The sequence below is a fragment of the Amphiura filiformis genome, chromosome 1, assembly GCF_039555335.1.
Source record: "Amphiura filiformis chromosome 1, Afil_fr2py, whole genome shotgun sequence".
Taxonomy (NCBI): domain Eukaryota; kingdom Metazoa; phylum Echinodermata; class Ophiuroidea; order Amphilepidida; family Amphiuridae; genus Amphiura; species Amphiura filiformis.
Genome location: NC_092628.1, coordinates 56,795,627 through 56,818,426, shown reverse-complemented (window position 1 = coordinate 56,818,426; position 22,800 = coordinate 56,795,627). Strand labels below are relative to the sequence as shown.

The window sequence follows — 22,800 nt, the reverse complement described above, 5'->3', positions numbered from 1 at the left end:
AGTCCACCTCAAATGACCTGTAACAATTTGTGATTGACATTACTTAATTCACCTCGGATGACTTTGATCTGACATTCAACATTTTCGCGCTTACACCAATCATATCCATAACAATTCTCTTACAACTTCCTGTCAACTCTCTAATTTAAAACTCTAAATTTCTGTCTGTTTGCCTTTTCTGTCTTGTACCATTTAGTACACTACAGTTTGTTACAATTATTAAGATAAGCAAACATTGCTGGGTAGATAACAGGATTTAGTTATTTACTTGATCCAATCATGGAGGTAGTAGCTAGTACTACCTCCATGATCCAATCATGGCATTAACGTCAATTTTGGTCTTCAGTGTTTTAAAATACAACAATGTAGAACATGTATAATTAATATGCCGTGTTGTTTGCATATCCATATAGTTTGCCGCCCAATTGTGCCACCATATTGCAACTTTGGCAATAACCGCTATATAGATTCTATGGTAATTCATGAATTAGCAAACAAAAGCCATCAGTTTAAGAGGCCTCGTTAATTGATCTTATCACTATGGACCACAAGAGTCTCATCCCAATGACATAGTCCAATAACCTCAATTACATAATCATAGTGCAAAATTTGACCTCAAGTTGCAGAGTATGAGTTTGCATACTGCAGTTACTGTCCGTTTTCCTATACACAATACACAGTGCTCTCACCATTGACGCGTGACCTCTATAAATGATGTATGTTGGAAGAATGGACACTTGCCTAGTTAACATCACTGTGTGAAAAATAACCAGCCAATATTTAATTTATTCTCCAAACTTCTAGCAAATATATTTCTCTAACATGACCTAAAATTACAGCTAGGTTAGATGTTCAGAAATGGTCGCACTTTTGTAAAATATGAGTGAGGGCAAGGCATAGCTAACCAACTCCCCGTGTTAATTGAATGGAGATTTGACCGAAAATATTGGTATCGGACCGCTCCTTCTGAAAACAAAAAAAAAAAAACGGTACAAGCTACATTTAAATTATTCTATGAAATTCTAGAAAATGTAGTTTTGTAACATGTCCTAAATTTTTAGCTAATTTAGGTGTTTGGAGAGGGTCGCACTTTTGTGTTTTAGGAAGGATATGTAAACGACAAATAACACCAAAAATATGAAGAAATTATTTCCAAACTGTGTTAAGTCAACAATCATTATGTTGCTCATTTTCAAGAATGCTGGTTAACAAAAAGCAGGTCATTGTCTCATTTCGTGAACAAAGGTCCACATACCATTGTGTCCTTCCGTTTCCTTTATAATCGGTTACCCAACTGAAGCTATAATACCAGATTTATTGCGATATCGCACATGCAAAACAGACACATGTGCACAACCAGAGAAGATCCGATTTAATCAGTTGAGCTGTTTCAATGAGTGTTATCTTGGTTTAATAGCTTTTAATGGGGTTTAAGTCCTGCAAAGGTCGAGATGAATTCTACTGTAGACATGACTGCATCATGGTGTACCCAAATTTTCAAAGGATGAATGTACAAATGTATTAGGGTTTAAGAACTGTTCCCATGATAGATGAGCATGTTGTGGATCCTAGTGTATGGTCAAATGTCACCGTCTATCGGGTTCTAAGGCACACGGTAAACTGGTTGAACGCATACAAAGGTCGGGATTTATTTGGTGTTTTTATCAATCCTAATTTTGTATTTTAAACAAAGAATATACGCTCACCATTTTATCCCGTGCATATCAGAAAACAATAATAAAATAAAATCCAAGCAAATTGTGGTTTTATTTCTGAGCTGGGCATAATTTTAGCAAAACAATTGCGAAGTCAATCTAGCAAGAGTGAAATTAGAAGCTTTTCACAAAGTCATGCCTATATTGTGGCGCCGCCGTAGAGGGCGCCACAAAAAGACTAGTTTTCGTATGACGTCCTGTCAACCAGACCAACATTCCCGTCGACGCTGCATTAAAAAAAAGACTAGTTTTCGTATGACGTCCTGTCAACCAGACCAAAATTCCCGTACTGTGCAAGTCAGCAACCAATCACGCCGAGCCTTGCCCTGACGTCAGACGAGAAATATATAGTCTGTTTAATTCGGTCTCAAATAATGTATAGGAATGTGACCAAAAAGGGTAACCGGTTCAATCAAGGCTTGTGAAGATTTCAAATCCAATGCGGAATGCGGATGATTTTCCTCCGTTCCCTCCCTGACTCAAAATAGCTCGAGATACTCGGAATTTTCAAACTTACATTCTTATTCTTATACGCATAATAAAATTCTATCAACAAATGTTTTTTGAACAAATTGAATCGATTAATTCCGCGCAGACAAAATGCGCACCGCAAACCAAACTCGCTCAACAGCTTTGAGATATACTTTTTTTTTTCCATAAAACAATTAGACCACCAACAAGCTAACAAACTTACGTGATGCCCCGGTCCCCGCACTCCGTGCATCCGCGGGTATTCATGCTCGTCGAAAATTTCGCGAAATAGGGGTGTTTTCAGATGAAGAAACGCGATTCGCGAAACACACAGAAAAGGGGTGTTTTTTTCAAACCATGTGTTCGCGAAATTGAAAAAAAAAGGGTATTTTCATAGAGCAGCCTACGCGTTTCTGCCAGAAAAGGGTGTATTAGAAATATAGTTCGCGTTTTAGCAAAAATAGGGGTATTGTCGAAGGGCAAATAATTCGCGAAATCGCTAAAAAAGGGGTGTTTTTCCCCTAAAAACTTCGCGAAATGAGATGCAAAAGGGGGTGTTTTGAAAGTTCACCGACAAGCATGAATACCCGCGGATGCACGGAGTGCGGGGACCGGGCGTGATGCATAGTTCCCCAGAACCAATGCCTTTCCGGCCCTGGCCATTGTAATACTGCCTTGGTATGGTGACGTACAGTTCTCGTAAATTTTGCAATGCTGACTATGAGGTATACCAGCGGAACCAATAGGAAACATCCTACCAGAATGAAAGATGTGCTGAGATCCATGGTATTTTGATGATCTGGTACGAAGAAAAGGAAGCAAAATGTCAACATGGTCTTTAATGATACAGGGATTTTGCAAATGTTGCATAGGTAATGTGCGTCAGTGAAAAACACCTGACTGAAGGTGTGGAATCTATCGATAACGGTCAACAGATACATGTATGACAACCATTGAAATGAAAATATCATACCAGGGAGGAGCAGCAGGAAAGGGTGATGTTTTAAATGATCAAATGGAAATGCATATTTTGTTTTTATTATTATTCAATATTTTACAATGAAGCAATTCATAGTGTGTTTTAATGTGTTCCTTACCTGTTACCTGTCACGTCAAACTTCCAGAATCAAAATGGTGTATTTTGTCAATCTTTTATCTGTATATTGTTCATGTTGTTGACTTAATCTTGTATAAATATTGTACTTTGATCATTCCATTTGTTATGGTCACTTAATTGAGGCCAAAATCACCTGCTTCCGAGTTCACTCAACAGCAAGCACGTACACACACTGTTTATTATTATAGAACAACTTAGTTACATGTAAGTTGTTCTACAGCCTGTCTCAAAAAAAGTTGTGCAAGTGAAAAGCGCCCTCTTTGGCAATTAGAAAATACCGTTGTGACACGATGCTTACATCAACGTCACGGGCATAGTCTTAGCTCTCAAATACCGTTTGTTCTATTCAATTTGCTTGTTTTAATCTCGAGATATGCTTTATTAACGACGAAAGGGTAAAATCATAATTGTGCCACTTTTACTAGGGAAGAGAGCTTTGCATGTAAATAAGCGATAGCATTAAGTTTATCAAGAGTTCCTTCGTGAAATCAAAAGAATGCATCAATTACACAACACAAATGTTTTTTTTTTTTTTTTTACTATTTTATCATGATGCAGGAATAATGATTCTCTTTTTTTTTTTTTTAGATAAATAAATCTTTCACTTTCTGCTGTAAAATTAAATATATGTGCACGTCAATGATTTTATCATGGTAAATACTGTTCTCTTAGTCACCGAAGACATGTTAAAAGACAAACAAATATTGCACACTAAGGTCCGTATGCAAAAGAGTTAGAGAGGGTCTAAAGTTAGACCTGGTCTAACTGGAATTAAGTTCCACCAGGAATGGTCCTTTACTCTTATTTCCTTCCTAGAGTAGCTAGCAAATTCTAAAGATTTTAATGCAACGTTCAAAAACAATACAAAATAACGTAAGCAAATGTAAAGGAAAATGTCCTTTCTCATGGTACTAAATTCCACTTAGATCAGGTCTAACTTTTTACCCGGTCTAACTCTTTTGTGCATACGGACCTTATAAGTTTATATTACTTGTTGGGAGAGAAATTAGACAAAATAATGCACTCGCGCTGATGTTGATGCGAATAATGCGTCTAATGCACGAGCCCCGCAGGGAGAGTATATTAGACGCGTCAACATCAGCTATATCATTGATTTACATGTACAGCTCTCTTCCCTAGCAAAAGTGGCACAATTGTGATTTTACCCTTTCGTTGTTAAATAAACATATCTCGAGATTGCAACAAGCAAATCGAACAGAACAAACGGCATTTGAGAGCTAAGACTGCGCCCTTGACGTTGATGTAAGCATAATGTCACAACAATATTTTCTAATTGTCAAAGAGGGCGCTTTTCACTTGCACAACTTTTTTTGAGACAGGCTGTATATATATATAATAAACGGTGTGTTTACGTGCTTGCTGTAGTGCAGTATGGCTGACAATCAAATAACAATACAGAATCATACAATAATTAAACTTGATCTTGATTATCTGAAGATCTGGTGAGATTTCTTTGAATCCAAGTTCTTGATCCAAGATCCGGCAATGTCCAATGTCCGGCTATCCTAGCTGCTATGTTAGTGTTCTCCAAATGGTCTTCAATGTTGACCGTAAACTGCTCTCTCGGGAAATCTTTTGACTGTTTTGAGCACGCTTTCTGCTCCACTTGACAGTCAGATAATAACACACTATGTTAGTCCAGCAAAATACCACCGTTCGGTGATGGCTATAACATGTATAGGGAGCTGCGATATTTCAGTCTGCCACTTCTTTGAGTCGACAGCACCATCGAGCACTATTGGCTCTACTACCACCTTTGGCGTATTTTATTCTCTTTAACACACAAGAACCGCGAACAGAAGTTTGAAGACTTCAGATATGGTAGCTTTTGTACCAATACTGGCTAACATAAATTTCACAGTTCCGTCTTAGAAGTTCATACAGCTTCTCCAGATCATTTCCTATCCAGGCTATATCATTTCTTACCATTCTAGAATAATCATCCCACATGGAACATTACATCATTTCTTAAAATAGTTCATTACATCACCACAAGCCAATCAGACTCATTAATCAGTGTACATCAACATAAACCAATCAGATTTCATTAGTGTGTGTATGTAGATGGTTACTGTAATAGCGCCACCACTTAATGTTCTAGAAGATGCTTGATCATCCAAATCATTCCAGAAATTTCTACGTATGTATATGCCAAATCGGCATTGAAATTTTACAATGCATTGTGGGATAGTTTTTGCAGTTTTTGGCAGTTTTGGGACACTTTGCCCTCTGACCCATCACGATGTGCATACAAAATATTATTTTAAAATGTTTTACTAGAATAAAAATTGTTTGAAAAATATGAATATGATGATATAGATTAATTGTTAAGAGTACTGTTAATGATAACATTATTACAATAATAAATAAATAAATGAATACTAATTTGAGCAATTTTCCCGATATGTCAGAGGTCAAAGTGTCCCAAAAGTGCTCTCAAAAATCGGAAGTTAAAATGGCGATTGGGGTTATTGTAACTAGATATGAGTTTCTTGATCACTTTAATCATTAGCATTCTAGAATTCTCTATGAATTTCCAGAATATTCCAAATTCAAACAAATGGAGATAACTTATCAAAACTAGTGAAAATGATGACAAAACACATAACTTTTAATGAATATTATGGAATATTTTAGGGTACATAACACATTCCATACCCAAGGATAAATTAAGGGATGTGGCTGTAGGAACAAAGACCAAACAAACATATTCTTGTTTACGCCGTAATATTGTAGTATTTCAACCATTTTACAACTTCCGCTGTGTAACTTCCAAAAATTCCCGCTAAAAAGTGGTTCTGTGAATTTTTTAAATACATTAAAAATCGCATTGGACTTTTCGTACTGATTATACTATAATGATTACCTGCCTATAATGTTCTGATCACACTATAGACTGGGATTATATGTGACCCCATTGCCAGGCAATTTGTTCCTATTGTTCCTTGTCTGGAAAAATTCAGGGACCGTGCTTTTAAATAACCCGCCAGAACACAATAAGGCCATTGACCTGTGTAGTGGTCATACGTTGTTCATTCGACCATAAAGATTTCTAGTCCCTCAGCAACTCATTAAAAATGCGTTGCATCAGGTCAGGGATTCTATTATAATAATTCTAATCCTTTCTTTGAGGTGAATAGATAAAAGAGAGTTCTTGAAAAACAGGTGTGATGTTGTAGATAATATATTATCATCAAAGCTGCTGGCATATAGGACATTTCGTGGAAGTGGCGCTTATTATATATTTCTTGTAAACACAATCTAATGTGGTACTCGCTACATGGAGAAGGTCGGTCTGCAAATGTCCATGCATGAAGCTATATAGTAGAGATATTATAGCTTCATGTTCAGTGTAAATCAATTAAAATACTATAGCTGGATATCAAAAATCGTGATGCATTCCTTCTTGTTATGGACGATATTAATTTTGATATTACTGTGACAAAATCCATTCCCTTCTCAATTGATTAGGCTCCAGTCTTAGGCTTTCTTTTCTAAAAATAAATCATAGGGCCTAAAGGCAATTAAATATGGGCTAAACCCATATTCGGTATGCGGAAAGTTTTCATAGTCATCCATTACCTATACCAGGGGTCCGCAAATAGCGTGGCTTCCCGAGTGGCGCGAGGCGCCGTTTAGATTTGAAATAAATAAATAAATAAATAAATAAATAAATAAATAAATTCCCATGTTCTCCGTGTAAAGACAGGCTAAAATAGTGCAAAATATTGCACCAAATGGCGTCATTTGCACCTCAACTTAAAAAAAAACACGTTAACTTCACAGGGGCACCCTCTGACTCCCCGGCCGTGCTAAAGCACCGCGAAAGCTGCTTCGCAGCCATTGAGTGGCGCTTTTCAGTCTTTTATTTCATGTGGCGCTTCAACAAACCTATTTGAGGAAGCCTGACCTATACCAGTTTTCACCCCGATGTGGCAGTGACGTCAACGCGTTGAAGCAGCTGTTTCGCTCGCGCATCTATGCGGTGTCTTTAAGCGCGTGCGAGTGTACACCAGCGCTTTGATCGAACGCTAGGGAGTGTAATGAAATTCATACAGTGCTGATGTCACTGCCATATCAGTAGCCTGAATCCTTCTGGCCTCTAATGACGGCGTCTTTTATTTACCCACAATCCGTCACTTTGCCTTATTCAGGGGGCGCAGCACTAATTCAGCGTCCCATAGGATAACGTGTGAATTCGGCCTACTTCAAGCGCCATTCCTGGTGTCCCTGCAATACTTGGCAAAATAAATTTGGTATCAAATTAAAGCTCTGTTTCTCTAGATTCCAAAACTTTTGTCGACATATATCGATGACCATTGACTTTTTTCGTTATTTTGCGGTGCAAAAAAAAATAGCTAAAAATATACTAAACTCACCACTCACATTTCAAAATCGTGTTTTCTCTTAATCCGCCACAGAGAATTGCTTTTGAGATCAATTGTCCAGTTTTTTCTGCATGTTATCATTAAAGACACTTGTCGAATTCATATGAGCCAATATTGAGTGATTTAAAGTGAACATGTCGGTAGATATGGTCGCTACAATCTCATTTTCACTATGGACTATATTAGCCGAATTTCGTTGTTACATAAAATGCGGAGTGATTTAGTGTTGCGCCCTCTTCACCAACAGCACAACCCGATGACCGTGCGTAGTTGTTGAAAAACTGAAGGATCCAGTCTACCACATCAGGGTGAAAATGGTATAGCTTATCGCAAACCAGCCAAATTTGTATATGTTTGAATAGCTATAGAATACCCGTGAATATAGTGTCAGAAACTCTCACACATCTTGGGATAACCTTGTCATTAATGTGAGACAGAAAGCAACGCCATTTTGGGGATATATTTGAACATTGCGAGGGAAAACATTGCGGTAAAAGTAAGTTAATCATGAAAATCGTTTAATTCTAATAATATCAACCAGTAACGGACACTTAGCCAAGACTATGTGAGAAGTTTGGGGTATGTAAAGCATTTTCTTGTTATAAAAAACAAGGAAAAAGCAGTCCAAATTTAAACAACTCGATATTTTAAAAAAGTACATTTTGAGAAGGCCTACGCTGGTTCTTTTAATTCTAGTTCAAAATCTGTTCATCACCTGCAGTCCGATTTGGTATCTACGGTTTCATAAAAGTATTGGGAACTCTTTTGGATGGTATTTTGATTTAAAAAACGATACTGTTAAAAATATCGGTATTTATGCCAGCGACATTTCTATTATGTAAAATGCATTGAAAATTGTCGGCTAAAAAGTGCATAAATTAAAATCGCGAACAGTAATAGCAACAACAACTATCTACATTCCAAGCGGAAACGCTTTTCAAAAACATACCACCTTTTTCGGGCAATCGCTGAAACCGAAATATGAAATTCTAGGCCATCTGTAAAAAGTGCGTGAGCAGAAATGACCATGAACTTGGGTCACCGAAATAAGTGTTTATATTGGTGTCAGGCCTTTCATAGTGATACAACAATTAGCCCCCAATAATGGCTTTCATTTGAACCGTTATTTGTTAAACTGCGATTTTTACTTTTTGAGAAATCAATGAATGTATCAAAAAACTTTTCGAAAGTCGATTTAAAATGGCCTAACCCGTTAAATCAGCTGTGTTCATCCCTTTGTCCCTTGTATCGATACACCCATCCCACAAACATGTATTAACCAAAGAGCTTTTAAATAGAAATAGAGTCGCAATAGATTATATAATCTTTTGTTCGTTTGATGCCGATTAGAAGTTGCGACAGGCTATTCATAAAAGTGGTACCATTGTTTCGAATAAAGGGTTCCGCCATTAAATTGGTCACTGATCCGGCATCATATTAACGCTCTGCACAACAGGCGAGTATCAATAAGTGACCACACTACAGTCATGTGTAAGGGCAGTCATGTGTAAAGTGGTACCATTGTACTAACGTATCCCAAATGTGTGCTTGTGTGGGTCTGAAATCTATAAGGAGGCTTTATCTGTCGATGCAATCATCTTTACCACCCACCTGACGTTAGGCGTTTCATTTAAATAAATTGAATGCTCTCGCTGATCGATTACACATTAGAATGTATGAAAGCTGCCATGTCCAGTCCATAATGGTAATCGCTATACGTATACATGTAAGTATAAGTATAGGCCTATAAAGGTTGTTTTAAAAAAATGTCCATTTAATTTTATTTTAAGAAGGAGATTGGTATAGAAATAGTGGCGTACCCAAAGAGGGGAGGGGGTTGGGGAGGGGCAGATTCACCTCTGTGAGAAGTCTTGGGAGGGGAGGAGGGAGGAAGATGGGAGGAGGGATATAGAGAATGAGGGAGGGCTGGAGGAAGGGTGAAATAAAAATATATAATAAAGACAAGTAGATAAATAGAAATATAAGGAAAATGATGGGAATGAGAGAGGGAGGTGAGAGGGACAATGAGAGCGAGGGAGTGATAAAGTGTAGGCCTAGGAAAGAATAAGTACTTGACAGAGAAGGGAAAAGAAAGGAATGATGAATACATTTAATAATAATTATTAGGCCTATATAATAACTAAACACATAACAGCACTGGGCAGCCATTCGATGATGTCAATGCCTTTATTCGTTACGTAATTAAAACGCCCAGTCAGATGTATTTCACACCTACCAAACACAACTCACCCAATTTCGCAAACTGGACGTTGAATGTACACTCTCATGAATATTGATTGGCAACATTTTCAAATATGTCAGCACTCTAATCGGAAACAATAGAACAATAGACCCTGCAGAGCGTTGGTATTAACAAGCACATATCACATTTACATACCCCAAGTACATGATATACCCTCATTCACACCGCCCACACCCGCTTACGCTTAATATCTCATGTGCATGTAATGTGTAAAACCCGGGTGTAAAACGAAACAGCGCTCTCTATCGTGTCAATACCGGTAGGATAATCAATTTCATTAACCGATTATAGATCAAATAACATTTCCTTTAAATATGTTAAAAGGTGAAATAGCGTTGGGACAGAACTCAGAAATTTTAACATTTTAATATTGTCAATTACTATCAAAGTTTGTGCCAAAGTGACATACAGACATTTCATTGATTTTGTTGTTATAATATGGAGTTGATATATCCAAACACAAAAATGTTGTTAAAATATTATTATAAGTTATTGTAAACATCTTATAAACGTTTTTTTTCTTCAAAACTTTATTATAACATTTAAATGTTGGGTTATATAAATGTCATAAAAACGTGTTTAAAACGTTTTATGTAAAAAAATCACTACAGCAACATTTTCAAAATGATATCAAAATCTTATTGTAAAATATTTGTTGACAAACATTTGTGAAAATATTTTGTCAATATTTTGAAAGGTAGTTTTAAAACGTGTATATATAATATTGGTAGAGTTTAAACCGATACACAACTAAAATTGTTCACTTATACTCTTTATATATATACCCTTTATATAGGAAGCAAAGAAGCGAAGAATAATTATAATGTCGTACAAAGAGAAACATTTAAAACATGATTAAAATGTTTCTCTTGTGTAGGCCTCACAACACTATTTTTGTCACCTGACGAAGGGCGAGGCCCGAAAATTCGTGTAATAAAATATTCTTTTACGACATTATAATTATTCTTCGCTTCTTTTGCTTCCTTCATCAAATGTCGACGCAGTTAATTTTCTACCCTTTATATATATACCCTTATGGAACCTGACAGTTAAACGTTTTCTGTAAAACTTTTTGAGTTTACTGAGTGGTTATTTCTATCACATTGACAAATCTAATTCTTATTTATATAGCAATATTGAAAAAAAAACCATCAAAATGAAAGGGTAAAAATGTGTTTATTAAAACAATAACATGTTTGCTGAGAATTCATCAGCAGTAACATAACTCATTTCCGTTATGTGTAGATACCGTTATATTTCTATTGTACTTTAGAAGATTACAACTAAATCACACAATACTTGCATAAAAATGCAGGCCCTTAGCCTAGGGTGTATGAGTGCGACACCCCCATGCCAATCCGGAAAAGGGTCCGGTTGAAAATCAGCCCTTTTTTTGAAGGAGAACAAAAAGTCCCATTTTTGTGTGTGTAAAAACGTTGAAATAAAGCCTTTCTTGTTTGAAGGAAAAATCCATAAAAAGCCGTTTTATCCCCCTCCCCGCAACCCACACCCCGCCAATAAATCCTGGCTACGGGCCTGAAAAAATGATGATACTTCTCATTACAAATGGCTCACAAAACATACCACATACGTTTTTTCCTCAAAATAAATTTTCAAATAGATAATGTATAGGGCTTCTATAAAAAATATTCCTTAGTTAAAACGTGATATAGCTAAATTTTCAATATAGTGATGTCCATGCTTCTAGGGTGCAAATAGATAATTTATCACGTACACACCTTTGTTTCCAATGGACATTTTATTGTGAAATTTCATTGTACAATTTATTTATTTATTTAATCTTTCTTTATTCTGGATAGCTCTTTCAATACATACGTACTGGTCTCCCAAGAGGTCCAGATAACTGTTACAAGCAAAATGTTAAGACAAATAAGTATACAATATAAACATAATACATATTTTGTATACATTTAAAAAAACTCCACATACCCCCCACATGAAAAGTATTTGATTATCTTTGTAATCACTCAAAAAGCATTTTGTGTGAATTTTACATCCGAACTAGGTGCTATTAAATTTTATGAGCCTTTTTATTTTACATGTAAAGTCTATGGGGGTGACGATTACTACTATTAGAAATGGACGGCAATATTGAAAAACTCTCATTTTGGGCCATTTTAGACACTAAAATGCCCATAAAAAAAGAATAGCACTTAGTTCGGATGTAAAATTCACACACAATGCTACCTGAGTGAGTACAATTTAACATAATTAAATACATTTCATTTGGGGGCTATAGCAAAAACAAAAAATGTCCTATACCTTAATGGTTATGGAACAAAGGTGTACAGTTGACAATCACATTCTCCGTACAATAATATAAAAACACAATTGCACAGCGTAAACCTTATAAGAAAAAATATACACACTTACTAAACAAATGTGAAAATTACATGTTAAAATATAAACCAAAAATGCACAGGCTGATTCTGAATACAGAAAACATATAAGTATTAAATATATTGAAAAGAAAATATGTTCTCTAAAATTCTTGTATAATTCTTGTTCAAAAAAACATTGAGGTCGTGGTTTTGAGTAATAATGAAACCAAACGAAGCTATTTCCCAGGGCAACATAATTTAATATCTTTGAAATACAACCAAATTTGCCAAATACCAAGAACAAAATTAATTTTTTTGTGGTACGAGACGCTTTATATCAGTGATTTTACTGTTTACCAAATAGGGAATTTCCCTCACAGTTCAGTTGAATGGGAAATGCTCCCTCAAGCCGTTTCACCACGGTCGCTCCAGATAAAAGCACCTAAATAGTGCTCCGATATAAAAAAAAAAAATAGCAAAGTAGTAGATACATGTATGTCGATATTCATCTTGTGTATAGAACTATTAAAACGCAATCACATGAATTTACACCACAATACAATGTTTACACTTCTCTGCTTACCAGACAGACCTTCCCTGCTACAAAATAGATCAATCCCCTCAGGTCAACCTCATCTACAGGGATCGTCCTTTAACACCAGTGTAACACAATCCGTTTGCGACACTGGTGTATCTCATTGGAGTCGATATTTTTGTTTTTTACAATTCCACTGCGTCACTCCGTTCAACTCACATACACACTGCATTAAGGTACTATCTGCAGGTCAACATACCTTTCAAGAGGCGACAAAAAAGAGAAAGTGATGACTGGCACATTCACAGACTGAATGATATTTTATTCAATCATATTCTGTTTACAAAATGTGCATTGCTTGTAGATAGTCTTGCCAATGTGAAGCACACGCCGTCAGATGACCTGAATATTTTAGGTAAGTACTGCACCAGCTAAGTTTGCTTTCACTGTATGTAATGATATGTTGATGTGCACAGCTGATCGCACACAAGAGATCACGTTTTGAACGTAGCGCAATGTTTATATTTGATTTTCGGTGTGCATTTTGTCAGTGATTGTGAATAACACTGTTGTGAATAACAGTGTTCAACTATTATAGATTTATCAGAGGGTTATGGCATATGTGTATATTAAAAAGGTGTGAATAACTTCAAATAGAATATCTTTTGGTGAAAAAATGGTTTCATTACTTTCATTTTCAAGTGATGTTAACACTGGTTAAATACATTCCAAATTAAGGCACTTTTATAAGCACTAGGCTATGGTATAGCCTACTCTGTCCTCTGCTATGTGTCTATAATATGTAGTTTTACACAGTTTCAGATATTTATATTCATACATTTTCTTTATCTGGCCATTTTCATTTTCAATAATTCATGCAGATAACAATATCCATATTTAAGGTAACAGATTTCCAACGGTTATAAGGAAAAGGTTCACATTTAATGAAGGTCATACCATGTATTAATGTACATGTATCTATTTTCATTTTATCATTTCTAAATATTAACCTAATACACACTTTTCTACTTGGTAAACAATTTGTTATTGTTGCATTTTAGGCACGGAATGTAACAATGTAATATAATGTAATGTATTAATGTAATGTAATATATATATATATATAAATTTGGAAAGCGCCATGACCAACATTATCCCGAGGCGCTAAAAATTTATACAAAACAGAATTAGCTATCAAAATTTTGTTTGAAGACATAGGCCAGGCCTAAATCAAAATATCACTTTTTAATAATTTGCCATAAAATTTGTATTTTATCGCGAATTTAAAAAACTATATATATTGAATATCAGAAGGACATTCCTCATATTCAGAATACAATTTTGTGTGTCTGGTGAGCTCTCATGCCAAAATACTGTACGTCTTTAGGATCTAAACATTTAAGTTTTTAAACGCTAGACATTTAACTTTCTACACACCAATCTGTCTTCGATTTCTAAACACTGTTTTTGCAGTGAGTATGGTGAGGATTTGCCGGGAGATTATGACTTGAACTGACACTAACTTTCCTTTTTGCAGGTAACATCTGTTCTGTGGCTTTCCTAGGAAGTTGCGAGTGCTGAATTTGTCAGTTGGAAACGGAATTAAGTTTATAACAACCGATTTCAATTACTGGATATATTTCAATAAAAACTGCTACAACATCCGCATAATAGTTTAGTTGCACTAGTAAAACCAGCGTAATATTACCATCATGGCTACGGCTGCAGCAAATATGGCAGCGGCATCCTAGCTATCAAAATCACAGTAACAGACGAGGGTGCAGGTACAAGTACTACATACAATGACCCCCATGACACATCCCACGACAGACAGTATGATAAACCTAAAAGCAACATTGATGGTGATCGGTTAGCAGCCCCAGGACAGATGTACGTGGCTAAAGGCGTCCAATCAACTAAAGGAGTGATTATTAGTGTTCGGGAGAAACATGGATCTTTTAGGTCAGCAGTGCCATGTATGCCTTTTCCAATGGCCATCATTTGTTGTCTATTGAATATATTCACTCCTGGGCTAGGTGAGTATTTATAAAAGTTTGCCAAAATGTTCTTTTCATTTGTTCTTTCTATATTATTTATATTTATGTATTACGAAACTCAGTCACTAACCTATTATTAATATTATTAGTATTAATCGTATTCAAACTTCAAAGAACGATGGTTTATACGCGCAATTCCAGTACCCCGATCATCTAATGTCGTTCAATATATAGCCTATAGTAACAAAGTAATATTTTTAAGAAGAATGTCATAAATTTAAAAGTATATAGCGGTTAGGTCTGGTGGTTATTGTAGCCTGTAAAACCTACCATGATTTTTGCGCTGAATTCAAATTAGTACAATTTACTGCAACTTTTAAATTAGGGTATTTTCCTTTAAAAACATTACTGTGTTGTTTACTGAACGACATTGGACGAATGTGGTATTAAAAATGTAAAATGCGAGTACTAGTATATAAATCACCGTTCTTTCTGTTAAATTATTGTTAATACGATTTGTAGAAGCTATGTGCGTATTTTATACTGAGTGAATTTTTGCTAAGGCTTTAAAATTACAGAGTGAGAGAGTCGTAGCCATGCAGTTTGTAATAATTACGACAGTACAAGCATAAATCTCCTCTACCCTGTTTAAACAAACATTGTTGTAAACGTCGCGTATGTCTTTGTTAATTTGCAAGTTAAAGCATATGATTTTTCCCCCTTTCTATATATCAGAGTTGAATCGATATATTTGCTCAACAAACATTAATGTTCATAAAACTATCGCCTAGGATTAATCATCACCAGCGACTCAGAATTTACCTGCATAAAGTGCAATTCAGCAATATTCTCCGGTTTACACTAAAGCGTCTCAACACACATTACTAATTACTTTTTGGTGGGCGTTTACATTACATGGTCATTATTTGCAACAGTATTTCTTTGCTTACGAAATTTATGTGAACAGTGAATGGGGTGATGTTAAAATAAAAACATCTTGGGCAGAACACCTGGCAGAATACTCGTAAAGCTTTTCTCTATAGTTAAAGTCAGGGTAAAGCTTTCCGAATTATTACAATAGTGTGCTATATATTGCTATATCGCTCCATTCATATACAAAATAATTGAACGAAGACACAATAGCATGCCGCACCGTCTTTGATCTGTGTTAAGTTGGTTAATTTACTAAGCCAATCATTATTCCATTCCTTGGCCAGTCATCCTTTACAGAAAGTTCAACCTGTTCGATACATTGTGTATTATTTTCCAGCAACATGTTTCGGATAGAAGTTCGGACGTACGTAAGATTACTGTAGTAATTATTACTCATTCTTGTAAAATTGAATACGACCAACTTAGACTATGTGCAAATTGAATACGACCAACTTAGACTATGTGCAAATTGAATATACGACCAACTTAGACTATGTGCAAATTGAATACGACCAACTTAGACTATGTGCAAATTGAATACGACCAACTTAGACTATGTGCAAATTGAATACGACCAACGACCAACTTAGACTATGTGCAAATTGAATACGACCAACTTAGACTATGTGCAAATTGAATACGACCAACTTAGACTATGTGCAAATTGAATATACGACCAACTTAGACTATGTGCAAATTGAATACGACCAACTTAGACTATGTGCAAATCTTATTACAAATGTTAATTGTGAAATTACAAATGGCTGGCTATTTCAAATAACGAATTGTATAAAATTAGGTCAAGGACAATAACAAATCGAGTCCACCATCATTGGCCTACGCAGATATATATTAGCTTTCTAAATCACGTTACTTACTGATCTGATATAAAAACACGAGTTCCATTAAGGCAACATTTAACCTTATTGCACCTTAACAAGTGTGTGGCATATTCTAAGAAAACAATATAATCTTTTAAAAAATGATATAAAAATAGCTATGTGCATCTTTGAGGGAATGGAATTCAATTCTTGCGCCCACAAATAATGTAGTTAATGTTATAGGTCTATTAAACTCTTCTTGTGTCAAAATGAGTTTGTCATACTCATGTTCTACATCTCTACTTTTGAACATCTTATGATATAAAGAATTAATCACGCATTATTTTTTACACCGCTAAAAAGGACTAATATAATAGTAATAGGTTACCGGTTAGTCTACATTGTGTGTTTTTGTTTTGTTTTGTTTTGTTTGTTTTTTTGGCTACAAACACAAATTTATTTTAATTTGTTTGCCTAAAATCTGCATGGCAGTCAGTCAGTATTACCGAATATGTTAAATCGGTTCTATTAGTACTGCACCATTTATAGCTAAAAATATCACTTTTGAAATCATTCCTTATGTTTATAGTAAAATACTGCACCATTTATAGCTAAAAATATCACTTTTGAAATCATTCCTTATGTATAAGAATGAAATCACGTGGCTTTAAAATATTGTATTTAAGGGACATGATATGGATTTTTTTTATATAAATAAGGCATCGAAGAGAAACCAAATGCGTAGACAATTTGGTTGCCGTGGTTACCCTGGATAATAATTGGTTATTTCATGTAAAAACGGACACACGCCTTTTAAACTTGAAATTCTATTCCGCTTCTATCGAAAACGAAGGACCATGATCATATTGGGTGACATTGACAATTAGAAATTGGAGAAATAAGTTTCATACTATAGAGAATTATCCATATTGGGCATCTGCGACGCGAAGTTCACCAGTAAAGACCCATCAGATAATTTTCAATAATTCCTTTTAATTATTGACAACCACTTACGTGACAACTATTTAATCATTTTATTTATCCAATTCATTATCAACAACCATTAATTTTAATTTTTCAAAAATTAATTGAACTTGGCAATTCCGGTTGAGTCGTTTAGACTGTGTTTATCAATGTTTCTTTATTGTTAAAGCATTAAACCTTTAAACCAATCCTTATAAATCGTTTGGAAAAAAGAGATGAATCATTTCAAGAATGTTTGCACCTATCTTTCAAAGATTCGCATTATTTTGTACCCACACATAAACCTACATCCTGCTGATATCTGTAATTCATTTCAGTGGCGAAAACCCCCTTTCGGGAAATTTTCATTGGTAAACCGGTTAGTGCACACAGAGGTGAATGACATGTTGTGTAGCTATTATATACACCAATCGTTTGGGTGAATTAATGTCATAAAAAATTGAAAGTAAACATTATCTAAGCGACGTTTTCAATTTGTCAATTTTGTGCCATATTTTCTCCTGATTTTTTGATAGTTGACCGTAAGGTGAAATTCGCCGTGAAGATATGCCACAGGCCTAATTATTGGAAAGTGAAACGTACTAGCTCATATTCTGAATTCTGAGCTAGCAGTGTCATTTTTGTCGCAACCATGAAAACTGCCTATTTTATTGAATGTGTGTAAATATCGGTTTTAGCAATAGAGTCTTACAATTAGACAGGTCGTCAACAATAGAAAACACAATGACTTTTATAGATTTTATAGAAATATGACTGCCCGAGAACACAATGAAACACAGCAAGCTACACCAGCAGCAAGTGAGATAGGATTAAGAATTACTTTCTCTTGACCCAAAGGCTGACGGTAAACATGGTATAATTGTGCACTTCTTGTGGAAAGCGGCCTTCTTTTCTTCGATTTTCATCTTCAAAACGTTTTTTCTCTTTCCATACTAATAGGATTTTTAGCGAGGCATGAGCATTGTCTTTGACTAGTCCCATCAGGACCAAACGTCTCTGAACGGAGCGACCGTTACAAACAAACAAATAAATAAACAAACAAATAAACATCACTTGGAGCCAGTTTTGAGATACTGTATCTCAGATAAAAATTGAGGTTTGCCCGTCAATAATAAAGTTGCCCATCCTAATTTGACATTTAAAACATTAACTGGACTTCTACAGCCTATCATGAGGTTCACGAAGTTCGCATAATTGCTATATTAGAAAGTCGCGTCTCTATACAAGACATTTTTAAGTTGAAGACACCAAATTTTGTCTTCACACAAAATACGTCTAAAATGTAGGACGTGTCATAGCCAGTTTTGAGACACGTCTTGATTTTGTATCTTCGCGTTAGACACGACTTGCTGGAAGACGTGTCTCTATTGAGCATTGTATCTTAGATTATGTCGTCAAGCAAGAAGCACTGTCTCTATTTTTATTTTGTCTTAGATCAAAAGAGCTCATACAGTCGACAAAATTCAGACAAAACACCTTGGCCTTTAGGCTACTATATACCATACAAAACAATACAGCATGAAGCACTGCAAGTACTCTACGTGATCCGATTGCCCAATCTCCGAGACTACATTATACACTTGCAATCGTTGGCCGGGCAACGTTCGCACCCATGGCTTGCCATAACCGGTGTTGTGCTCAGCACCCAAGCGCTCGGTGGTTCAAAAACAGGGAGGAGTAAACAAAGCTCTTCATCTTCTATCTTCCTTCCTTGTCTTGTCTTGTCTTGTCTTGTCTTGTCTTGTCAGCTGTTGAATACGACAAGCATTTTGTAAAAGGAAATCCTCCAAACTTACCTACAATAGAGATTAATATACTTTAATGAACGGTTTACAATATATTTAACAAGCCATTAACCTTGTAAATACTGTATAACGCTCAAATGAATATGCACTTTTGCATTCTAAATTACCGTGAAACTATTATTAAATTAAGCACAGCATCAGTCAGGTGCGGTACACATTTTGTAAGAATTAGTTGGCTTCTGAGAAGCTGGCAACTGCTAACTGTTTTCGTAAGTGGTTAATCAACTACAAATTGCACACTACTTATAATCACGTAAATATCTATAGTCGAGTCGCTTGTATCTACTATTTAGTAAACCAGTTATTGCTATTTACTGAAGATGGCAATATGTAGCAGCGCCTCTTGTTTTAAAAAAGCAATACATTACGCTTGTATTTACTATTTCGTAAAACAGTTTTTGCTATCTACTGAAGATAGCAATGTGGACTAATAGCGGTTACTTGTTAAAAGTTGAAGCTATGTTTTCTGAATGTGGCAATATATTGCATTAAGTCTTTCTTTTCTTTTCTTTCTTGCCTTCTTTCTTTCTTTCTTTCTTTCTTTCTTTCTTTCTTTCTTTCTTTCTTTCTTTCTTTCTTTCTTTTCTTTCTTTCTTTCTGCTTTCTTTCTTTCTTTCTTTCTTTCTTTCTCTCTCTTTTCTTTCTCTCTTTCTTTCTCTCTCTCTCTCTCTTTCTTTCTCTCTTTCTTTCTCTCTCTCTCTCTTTCTTTCTTTCTCGCTTTCTTTTTTTGCTTTCTCCCTTCCCGCTCTTTCTTTCTTTTACAAGTTGTTATTGTTGAAGACTTATAGATCCGATTTATATCACCGACGTAGAAACATTGACTTTATCATATAGCCGTAGGTTGTAAAAATATGATTATTGTTCTTTCGTATCGTAAAGTAAACTATCTTATGAGTGTAGTCAATTTGATATCAGCAGCTAGCTATCTGTTGTTATATCATGTCAAGTCATCTATGGAATAAACAGAGTTTGCGAAATAAAGTTTGAAAATTAACTTCAGTTTACTTCCACGGCAACTTCACATAATATCGATTGCATTTCTTGCTCAGATTTACTTCAACGCGAACGTCTGATTGGTTACAGCACCAACAGCGTCTTATTGCTTTAACACGGGAAATGTGTATCAATGACCGATCAGAAAGGCATGTGTAAACGACTGAATCAAACTTTCTCCCTTTTGTTTGGTCCAGTGGGTTATTGGTCACACTTCAAGACAAAAGACTCTAACTTAGACCCTTCGTTTGAATAAACATGAATGAACTCGTAGACGCAACCTATGACATGTTCTGTTAAAAAAATATGAAGTATGCTACACTGCTCGCTGCAGTAAAAACAGACCATTTATACGGAAACTTAATCCCCTTGCCGTTGAAGGTATTACAGAACTCCATTTCGCAAACTGAATTTTGTTACGTCATGAGCACACACAGAAGTATATACCAAGCTTGACGTTTCAGCAACACCTTGTACAGACATTGCTTTCCTAATACTATTTGTTCAAACATTTAAAAGAAAGCGAAATACCGATGTTATAATTATATAAGCGTAAATTCAAACTTGGTACTCTTAAATTTCATCTATAATGTCTATAGGCCTAGTGGTAGTAGTGTCTTTGGTGACAGAATAAAATGTATTCCACGATTTGATAGTCGACTATTTGTTTGTTGTCTACCATCTTCGACTTTGTAATAGATATGAGTGACCAGTGACAGCTTAAAATCTATTAGATTGTCCAGCTATGACACAATCTTATAAAACGTAACAGTATACAACTTGAAATAGATTGCGTTTGTTTCCATGTAACACATCTGGACATTGATACAGATCTGTGAATATAATGTTGCACTAGATGATATCTGAGACGGGTCTTTATCAATTTATGTAATGTATTACATGTTGTGTAACCTTTTGCACATGTATTAATATCTTAGGCAGGCTGTATGCAAATGTTTTATAAAGAAATTTACTTTGTATACAAAATACGTGTATAAATATACGTAAAATTTGCGAATAGAAGTAATGTAGGGAAATCTAATTATGCACATATATCATAGAACTGGTTTCAGTATATCCTACATCTTATATGCATTTTGTCTGTGTCCGCCAACAGCATTGAATCCTAATGTTAATTAAAATAATCCTAATTTGAAATTACTCCACCCGAGCCTGAGCTTGTAATATTCATTATACATTTATAAGTGAATTACATGGAGCATAACGGTACCTGGAACCATAACCAGATTATTAAAATGAAATGTTCCACTCATCATGCAGTTATTGTTAACTATGTATGCACACAACACAGGGGCATTCACAATAGGCAATGGTAGCGCTGTGTTGTAGATATATGAGATGAACTAGTTAGCGTCATTATATCAAAAAGTATAAAGCTATGATTCTAGTACTTGCTCTATGTTTCAATTACTTGTTCTTTTCACAATATCTGAATTTTCAACGCGGTACAAGCTTTAATAACGGGGGACCATACATTTTTATGAGAAAGAAATCCTACCATCTATCCAAACTCCCGTGTTATTCCAATGCACATTTTGCTTCACCGGGCAGCCCTGGCTTGGTCGTATTTGGAAGGTTGGTGTCACGAAACCGTAATAGGTACAAATTTAGTACTTTCTGTCAATCAAGTATGGTTTATTCTCTACATGTCATATCTTTAAATAATTAGCATAGTCCTTATAATAACGGGGGACCGCCTTGTTGAGTAAATGACAGCAAACCAGTGAAAAATACCCCAAAACTCGGTCAGTGGAGCTCCGCTCGTACATGTCAATAGCGTCATTATCGATTGGATTAGTCGACCGTAGCGGACAATTCGATCGCTCATTGGATTAATATTATCACGTGGTAATAAATTTGCATTGGACAATAGATTACTATAATGGTTTAGTACTGCATATATCGGTTTAATCTTCACTAAGCGGGTTTATGGCTGGAAAGGTCACGGTGAATTTGCCGTGGACATAACTGCACTATGTATCGTTTTTGTTTTGTTATCTTTCTCCTCCTTCCTCCTACAGCGTATTGTTTGTTTGTTATATATAAGGGCTATCTACTGTAGATAGCAATAATTATGTCGTGGTATTAATAGTTGTTACTTGTAAGTAAGTAGGCCCTTTAGCTGCTGCTATATATGAACTCAATACATTTGTTTTCATTCTGTTTCCTTTCTTTTCTTTCTCTCTTTCAATGCCTCTTTTTTTCTTTATTCTTATTGTCTTTCTTTCCGTTTCAGTCTTTCCTCCTTTCTTTCTCACTTTCTTGTATTTCTCTTTTTGTTCTTTCTTTCTTTTGCATATTGTTCAACTTACGACACCGTATAGATGTTGACTTTATTATAGCCGTAGGCATATAGGTGTAGATTATGATATTATTCTTTCACTTCGTAAAGTA

The 22,800-nt window shown here is 35.4% G+C and overlaps 1 protein-coding gene across 1 annotated transcript in view; it reads left to right on the top strand.

Moving 5' to 3' along the window:
* The first annotated feature begins 13,037 nt into the window (after window positions 1-13,037).
* Window positions 13,038-22,800, top strand: part of LOC140149474 (protein stum homolog) — a 62,025-nt gene continuing 52,262 nt past the window's right edge. Inside the window, exons 1-2 of the mRNA XM_072171603.1 lie at window positions 13,038-13,267; window positions 14,390-14,888. Of these exons, the coding sequence (XP_072027704.1) occupies window positions 14,741-14,888 (148 nt within the window). The 5' untranslated portion in view covers window positions 13,038-13,267; window positions 14,390-14,740. The remainder of the gene's footprint in view (window positions 13,268-14,389; window positions 14,889-22,800) is intronic.